This window comes from Salmo salar, chromosome ssa12 (genome assembly GCF_905237065.1).
Source record: "Salmo salar chromosome ssa12, Ssal_v3.1, whole genome shotgun sequence".
Classification (NCBI taxonomy): domain Eukaryota; kingdom Metazoa; phylum Chordata; class Actinopteri; order Salmoniformes; family Salmonidae; genus Salmo; species Salmo salar.
The window spans coordinates 57,418,220-57,427,352 of NC_059453.1; the positions used below are offsets into that span (position 1 = coordinate 57,418,220).

At 41.1% G+C, this 9,133-nt stretch overlaps 1 protein-coding gene across 1 annotated transcript; it reads left to right on the top strand.

The window, feature by feature from the left end:
• Positions 1-628: 628 nt before the first annotated feature.
• LOC106565498 (isotocin receptor) lies at positions 629-8,734 on the top strand. The gene is made up of 3 exons (XM_014132716.2): positions 629-734; positions 1,003-2,192; positions 7,817-8,734. The coding sequence occupies exons 2-3, from the start codon at positions 1,262-1,264 to the stop codon at positions 8,068-8,070; spliced, it is 1,185 nt and encodes a 394-aa protein (XP_013988191.1). The 5' UTR covers positions 629-734; positions 1,003-1,261; the 3' UTR covers positions 8,071-8,734.
• Positions 8,735-9,133: the final 399 nt, after the last annotated feature.

Genomic DNA, 9,133 nt, shown 5'->3' on the forward strand with positions numbered 1-9,133 from the left:
TCCCATAGAGTGGCCCAGCGTTGTTCGGGTTTGGCTGGGGTAGACCGTCATTGTAAATAAGAATTTGTTCTTAACTGACTTGCCTAGTTAAATAAATGTAAATTTATTTAAATTAATTCATTGAACTACAGTTCAATAAATGGATACTTGTGATTGGTGCTATCCCTGCACGTTTGCAAATTATGTTTCTTACTGATAAACCACTAACGCACATCCAGCAAACACTGTTGAAAATACAATTGTGGCGTCTGGAGATTGATTGTAGCCTAGAGAGGTCGAGGTAACCTTATTCTCTGTATGAATTGATACTAAATAGAGCAAATACTTTTCATGCGTAAAACAGTGTGTCAGTTAAACATCTATTGGTGAATCCACTGATAACTCATTTTGTTTTTGTTTTAATTACTGTCAAAACAAACAATTCATGTCCTGCGTTAGTTACAGATTGGAAGAACTTGCATACGGTGGCTTGCATAGCCATCTAGCGATGGCCGGTAGTATCTCAGCCGCTCCTCTGCCGAGACGATAGTGCTACCAATAAGGATGCGGGATACATTGCGCGCGGGCAGAGGGCGGGTCGAAGCTTCTTCAACTTGGTATACTGTGCATGAAGTATTTCATTAGATCTCATGCACGCTGCACAGACACATAGGGATGCGGTAAGCAAAAGCCTCTCTTGAAAAAAACTGCACACGAGTTGTGTAAAGTTGGAAAGTCTCGGTCTTTATAATACGGTATGTAAAGGAATATTCATTATTCTAAAGTTATCATTTTGATCATGATTATTATGTATGATTGGAATTATAATTAGTAAGATTATTGTGATTATTATAATTTGTCTATTATTAGTAGCCTATTAATATTGTTGACATTGATTGATTAATTTATTTCGCTAGTATAATTGTACATTGCGCATATCATATATTTATGTATTGATTCATCCATGTTCGATTTTTTTGTCACTTTGACTTGTAAACGGTATTTTTGTTTTTGTTTACCTAGAACGTAGGCCTATCTCTCATAGACTACGCCTAATTGGGACACCTCCTTACTATTGGAATTAACTTAGCCTTTATAGGCCTACCGTCGAAACATGTAAACGGAAAACAAACTTGTTAAACTTTGGAAAAACGGGAAATGATAAACAAATGAACAAGGAACAGATGAGGAGCCAATAAGTCTATCACCTCACTGATCTCTGGTGCTGGAAGCAGTGTTTTTGCGCTCAGGGTGAAAGCTTTAGTGGCCAGTTAACGCATGAATGATGGAGGACCAGCGAGACCAAGACGTGTGGGCGATGATGAACGATTCATGGACCAACTCGAGTCGCGGTGGAAACGAGACGGGTACCAGGAACCAGACCGGCGTGAACCCCCTGAAGCGGAACGAGGAGGTGGCCAAAGTGGAGGTGACCGTTCTTGTCCTCGTCCTGCTGCTCGCGTTGGCCGGTAACCTTTGCGTACTCTTGGCTATACATACGAGCAAGCACAACCACTCTCGAATGTACTACTTCATGAAACACCTCAGTATTGCGGACCTGGTGGTGGCAATCTTCCAGGTCCTCCCGCAGCTCATATGGGACATTACATTTCGCTTCTACGGGTCTGATTTACTGTGCAGGCTGGTGAAGTACCTACAGGTTGTCGGGATGTTCGCGTCCACCTACATGCTTGTTCTAATGTCCATAGACAGATGCTTGGCGATATGTCAGCCCCTCCGCTCGCTGCACAAGAGGAAGGACCGTTTTTATGTGATTGCTTCTTGGATGCTTAGTCTGGTTTTCAGTACCCCTCAAGTGTACATATTTTCCTTGAGGGAGGTGGGCAACGGAGTTTATGACTGTTGGGGAGACTTCGTAGAACCTTGGGGCGCCAAGGCGTACATTACATGGATTAGTCTTACAATCTACATCATTCCAGTGGCTATTCTAAGTATTTGCTATGGCCTGATAAGTTTTAAAATATGGCAAAACTTTAAAATGAAAACCAGACGGGATCAGTGTATGTCTCAGACGCCGCGGACGTCCAAAGGTGCAGCGCTCTCTCGGGTGAGCAGCGTGAGGCTCATATCAAAAGCGAAGATCCGAACTGTCAAAATGACTTTTGTCATTGTCGTAGCTTATATTGTTTGTTGGACTCCTTTTTTCTTCGTACAAATGTGGTCGGCATGGGACCCTGCTGCGCCCAGAGAAGGTAAACTATAAAGAGCTTTATGCGTGAATTACACACTGCTTTATACATGGATGGGGTTATAAGGAGGGAGGCACAGAGTGACATGTCATTAGTTGGGGAATGACTTGTTCTCCTGTCTCTCTCTTGGTGCTATTTGTCACTATCTGAACAGGTCAAATGTTGTTTTAGTAAGAGAGTTATGGATTTGCTCATAAGAGGGAAGAGGGCATTTTCAATGGCTTTTTGATCCTGCTCAAATCAGACTGACCGGCTCAATTCGGTCTTATGCACTACAGTACATTTGAAATGTTTTTATTTGTTATTTTCTACATTGGATAAAAGTAGAGACTCAGAGCTAGAAAATTGTATATTATACACTACAGTTCAGGAACAATGGGAAAGTAATTCTGCTTTGAAAGTTGATAAACTTGTAACCCCACTTTTGAGAAAATGGCCCTTGAATGTTTTGGAGAGCTCTTCTTTGTCTACACCCATTCAGAATCATTCACACCCGCTTAAACCCTATCCCCACCCATCTCTTTAAGGATTCAAGTGAAGCCATGTGCTAAACAGAGTGAGTACGATAGTGTACTAAACAACCAAAGATTTCAAGACTAAAGGCTGGTTTAAACTACATCTGTAAACAGTTGTCGCAGTGACATTATGAACATTCTATTGTCGTCCAACATCAAACTTGTCGTTATGAAAAAGTATGAACACAAAAACGACGGGCTGCTTGACATCAACAGCCTGGTGGTCCAAAATAGCATAACTGATATTTTTTTAACACCAATAAACCCATCCGTTTAAAAATGAATTTAGTATATGTCAATCTAGAAAACCAGGCAAATAAAAGCAACTTTCTAACCAATGTTTTTGTTTGTTTCTAGCTTGTTCACTAGCTAGCTAATGTTAAGTTAGCTGGCTAGCCAGTTCAAATAATGACCATATCATATAGCTTACAACATCTTAACTTTAGCTAATTTGTATTCATTATTACAGGAAAATAAACTCACAGCAAGATCCTAATTTACAAGTTAAAGGCGAGCTAATTACAGAAAACAGCTTACGGTTGTGAGTGTGACAAAATAAAAGCAGGGCATTCTATCGAAGAAATTTAGAACTTGGACACTGTCTCGTTGGCCTAACCGTATATCCTAATTTGACTTTAGTGCATGTCATGTTGTTCTTCACATTACCATCTCTGGTAAACACACACTATATCAAATAAATCAACGTTTATTTGTCACATGCACAGGATATAGAAGGTGTAAATGGTACAGTGAAATGGTTACTTGCATAGTCTTTTGTTTAGACATGTAGCTAACTAGTTAGCTAAACAATGAACCATAATCCCAACTCATAATGTTACTATCCTGCATGAATCTGTAGCTAAAGCTAATCAACTAAGTTCAATGGTAGCTAGCTAACATTGGGCTATAACTAGCAATGCAAATGGCTCTAAGATACGAATAATATTACTACACAGATCATACACATAACGTTAGCTAGCGAGCCAGCCAGCTAACGTTATCTAGCTAGCAAACAGTATGCTTTAACTTGCAATGAAAATGACTTTCTGACAAAATTAGAAACGTATAATATCTGAAAATCTAGCTAGCTAGACTATCTTACCGGTATACATGGAAGAAAGCTTCTCCCTCTCTGTCACAGATGCCATGGTTGCCCTTAGTTTGAAGATGTCATCCGGAGACAGGTGTTCTTTACAACAGCCTTTTGTGCATTCTTTTTTTGACTCCCTTCCCATATTTGCAATCAAACACTTTTGCAGTTCTTCATGATATCTTTCCAAAAAGCCGTGTTATGAAGGATTACCTACACATACTGAGCAGCTCATATTATAGACAGAAGCGCGCTACATGGCAGACCTATCCAAATTCATTTCTCGGCATGTCCAGCCCATCCATTATCTAAGCCGATCATGGCTAGAGGGAAGATTCCTGTCCTTTCAGTGGCTAAACCAACTATGATCGTAATTTAACAATTTTATTCATATTAACAGATGGCATACAAGTGTGTTATTAAGGCACATGAAAGTTCACATTTCTGGCAAAAAACACATTTTGATAAAACATTTACATTTTTGTTCAAATGCCTCTCTTGTGAACTAGTGACGGGCGACATACGCCTAGTTTTCTTAAATGAGTCACAAATGCCAACATGTAAAATATAATCACAACCGGCCATGATTTGGAGTCCCATAGGGCGGCGCACAATTGGCCCAGTGTCATCCAGGTTTAGCCGGTGTAGGCTGTCATTGTAAATAAGAATTTGTTCCTGACTTGCCTAGTTAAATAAAGGTAATAAATAAATAATAATACTAAAGTATGTGGACACCCCTTCAAAATATAGGATTCGGCTATTTCAGCCACACCCGTTGCTGACAGGTGTATAAAATCGAGCACACAGCCATGCAATCTCCATAAACAAACATTGGCAATAGAATGGCCTTACTGAAGAACTCAGTGACTTTCAACGTGGCACAGTCATAGGATGCCACCTTTCCAACTAGTCAGTTTGTGAAATTTCTGCCCTGCTAGAGCTGCCCCAGTCAACTGTAAGGGCTGTTTTTGGGAAGTGGAAAGTCTAGCAGCAACAACGTCTTGAAAGCTTCATCCCCCTCTTTTGTTTACCCATTCATCAGTAAAATGGGATTTTCCACCGGTCTGGGTTCAAATACTATTTGTAATACTTTCACATACTTCGACTGTGATATGTGGTTGTATCACCTAGCTATCTTAAGATGAATGTACTTACTGTAAGTTGATCTGAATAAGATCCTCTGATAAATGTATAAGTATGCTTGATTTAATGTAGCTTGCATGTTGTAATGAACCAATAGCAAAATGTGAACCACGCCCACCTGGTACTCCAGGCATGCTAAAGCAAAGCCTCAATGTATTAGAAAGATTTAAAAACTTTTTTGAACTTAGGTCTGATGTTTTGTGGTGATGGCCATGCCTTAGGCCTTCGGTCCATAAGTGATATAGATGGTGTCTGTGGCAATGAATTGCACTGGTGTCTGCTTGAGTTGTCACCATGAGCCTATTTGTCAGCTTAGCTCTGAACGCCTGTCAAGGCCATTAATGTGGAGGAAATAGAACAGTGGATATATGACTCTGTCGTTTGGCGTGTGATTAATTCTCTGGATGGTGAGAATCATGAGCTAGTCCATGCTTCATAATGGCCATGGCCTCCTGCGCCAGACTAATCTAAAATACAAGGCCTTATTTGGGCAAAAGTCCGTTCTCCGTCTTCTCTCCTCCATGACCCGGAAACCGAGTCCTTCCCAGAAGAGTTTTAAAATCTGCCAAACCCCACGTTGAATCAGCTATTGTTTTCATGAAGGAGAAAAGCATGTACACATTTAAAAACAATGTACTACTTATCCCTTTATCTATTCGATGTCTGCACAACTAACTGTATTTGTTTTTATCACTTTGTACATTTATTTTGGGATTCCACCCTGTAAACGTAATTTGCCTGCGACAAGGAGTCTCATTTCATACTGCGCATTTTCGTCCACTTTCCCTCTCCCTTACCTTTGTCAAAAGGAAGCCAGAGAGTACAGAGGAGTAGGATGCAGTTGTTGAGCAAATCTAATTGAGAAAAGGCCTGTGTCTTTGCACAAATTAAGATCCATGACTAGAGAAGGATTTACAGTCTTAATGACAACATCCAGCGAGATGGTCTCTCTGTCTGTCTGTCTGTCTCGCTCTCTCTCTCTCACTCACTCTCTCACTCTGTCGTTCTCTCACTCTCGCTCTCTCTCTCTCACACACACTCTGCAGAGTCATTATCTCAAGTCTAGTGGAGGTAGCACAACACAATATTAATTGGATGATTTCAGGAATAATGAGTGCATCTGACAAGAGTCTCTCTCTGTGCATGATTAATACATGAGTAGGAGAAAACTATTAATACATGGGTATGCCCATGTTACCATGGTGACTTATAATTGACACCTGTTCAGCTGTTCAGCTCTCAACTGTCCTAATTGATTGTCAGTTCATTTCTACTCATATAAATATAATGTAGTCGGTCAATTTCTATGGTTGTACTGTAACATTGGGTACAGCTCTGGACTTCTTTAGGATCAATCACTTCTATACCAGATCAAGTTTGCCCTTGAGGCTTTGTCCAATATATCTTTATAGCCTGATGTATATTCAACAGTCTGTAGAATGAAGGAGAGGCTATGGGGAGAGAGAGAGAGAGAGAAGCTGTCACCATATCACATCACACTCACTTCATTACCGTAATATTCCTTCGCTTGTGTAGGTGTTATACATTATATGCTTAGGAGGCTTCCTTGCATGCATGCCTTATCAAATTAAATAAAGAGTTGAGAGTTCACTGTTGATGATGGATTACATTTTAGGCCCACTTGATGAATGAGGGATAAAAAGTATATTGAAAGCAGGTGCTTCCACACAGGTGTGGTTCCTGAGTTAATTCAATCAATTATAATCCCATCATGCTTTACACCATGCCCAAACCGGACGTGCGCATGCGTCCACGTGTGCCATCGTGCGCAAATTGATTGTGTCCCCCCCACACCAAACACAATCACGACACGCAGGTTGAAATATCGAAACAAACTCTGAGCAATGTTATTAATTTGGGTACAAATCGAAAAGCATTAAACATTTATGGCAATTTAGCTAGCTAGCTTGCAGTTGATAGCTAATTTGTCCTATTTAGCTAGCTAGCTTGCTGTTGCTGGCTAATTTGTCCTGGGATATAAACATTGAGTTGTTATTTTACCTGAAATGCACAAGGTCCTCTACTCCGACAATTAATCCACACATAAAACGGTCAAACGAATCGTTTCTAGTCATCTCTCCTCCTTCCAGGCTTCTTTTTCTTCTTTGGACTTTATATGGTGATTGGCAACTAACTTTCATAATAAGGTGCATTACCACAACCGACCTCAGTTCATCTTTCAATCATCTTTCAATATGTTCCTAAAAACCGATGAGAAGATGGCACGTGGGTATATGCTTCTAAAAACCAACGAGGAGATGGGAGAGGCAGGACTTCGCGCGCGATCTGCGTCACAAATAGAATCAACTTCTATTTTAGTGCCTGGTAACGCAGACGCTTGTTGGTGCGCGCGAGTAGTGTGGGTGCAATGATTGAATAACATGTATGTGGTGTGGTTAGCATGTAGGGTCATGTATAAAGATGCTGGGCAGGCCATTATTTTGGCTACCGTGGCTATGCCCCCATTGGATGACAATGCCCCATCCACAGGGAACGAGTGGTCACTGAATGGTTTGCATGAAAACAATGTAAACCATATGCAATGGCCGTCTCAGTCACAAAATCTCAATCCTATTGAACATGGGAGATTCTGGAGAGATTTCCACCATCAACAAAACACCACATGATGGAATTTCTCGTGGAAGAATGGTGTTGCATCCGTCGAATAGAGCTTCAGACACTTGTACAATCTATACCAAAGTGCATTGAAGCTGTTCTGGTTTGTGGTGGCCCAACGCCCTATTAAGACACTTTATGTTGGTGTTTCCTTTATTTTGGCAGTGACCTGTGTATTGAAAGCTGTCGACAGGTGAACATTACAGTATTCATAAAGCCTTCCTTCTCTCTCTTTATCCTAGACATGGCGTTCATCATTGCCATGCTGCTGGCCAGTCTGAACAGCTGCTGTAACCCGTGGATCTATATGTTCTTCGCTGGACACCTGTTCCACGACCTAATGAGGTGCTTCATCTGCTGCTCCTCACAGTACCTGAAGGCCTCACAGTGTGGCGGGTGTGACCGCCAGCAGAGCCGCAGGAGCATCTCCACCTCCACCTTCGTCATCAAGAACCATAGTAGTCAGAGGAGCATCACTCACACCACCAGCACATGAGGAGTGAGGACCATGGAGGAGATGAGTTGGGGTGGGACAGGAACTCACTACTCCCGAAAGCCCTTCTTCATATCAGTCAGAGAGGGGGTTGCATGGTGAAGACTTAGATCTTCACCATGCAATGCTTATCGATGAGGTGGGCCAGATACCAGCAAGAAGTGCAGCACACAGATCTCCAGCACATGAAGACCATGGAGAGAGGTTAAGTTGGGTACTCTAAACCTGAAAGACCTTCATCCAAGGCTTGGTGTGGGCCAGGTAACCCTGTAAGACCAGGGCCTCATTTCCCAGAGCCTTTGTAGCGTTAAGATCATCGTTAGAACGATCTTACGATTGCATACACTTGAAAACCCTCATTATTTACCGAATGCCTCAGACGACTCGTAGAACAGCTAAGTGCATCATTAGTGTACATCTTGATTCTATGTTTAGCTATCTGTCTGACTGTGACCGCCGATAACTTCAGAACGAAGTTCAATACAAATATAAAGTTGCCCAAGTATTTGCCATTGTTATAAGTGGAGGATAAAACGATGCTTCAAATGAAAACTGAGATGACTTCATTAAAAGATAAATAGGCTACATGGGCCTATACAGTGCCTTCAGAAAATGTTCATACCCTTGACTTGTTCCACATTTTGTTGTGCTACAGACAGATTTGAAATATCCCATAATATCAAAGTGGAATTGTGCTTTTAAAAATGCATTAAAAAATTAAAAGCTAAAATGTCTTGAGTCAATAAGTATTCAACCACAGTGTTATGGCAAGTCTAAATAAGTTCAGGAGTACAAATGTGCTTAATAAGTCACATAATAAGTTGCATCGAGTCACTTTGTGTGCAATTATCTGTAAGGTCCCTCAGTCGAGCAGTGAATTTCAAACACAGATTCAACCACAGAGACCATAGGGTTTTCCAATTCTTCACACAGAAGGACACCTATTGGTAGATGGGTAAAAATAAAAAAAGCAGACATTGAATATCCCTTTGAGTATGATGAAGTTATTAATTACACTTTGGACGGTGTATCAATACATCCAGTCACTACAAAGACACGGCGTCCT

Bases quoted from the DNA above. Each gene is read 5' to 3' on its own strand.
- LOC106565498 (XM_014132716.2), top strand. From the start codon at position 1,262: ATGATGGAGGACCAGCGAGACCAAGACGTGTGGGCGATGATGAACGAT. The intron at 2,193-7,816 runs GTAAACTATAAA...TCTTTATCCTAG, and splicing joins CCCTGCTGCGCCCAGAGAAG to ACATGGCGTTCATCATTGCC.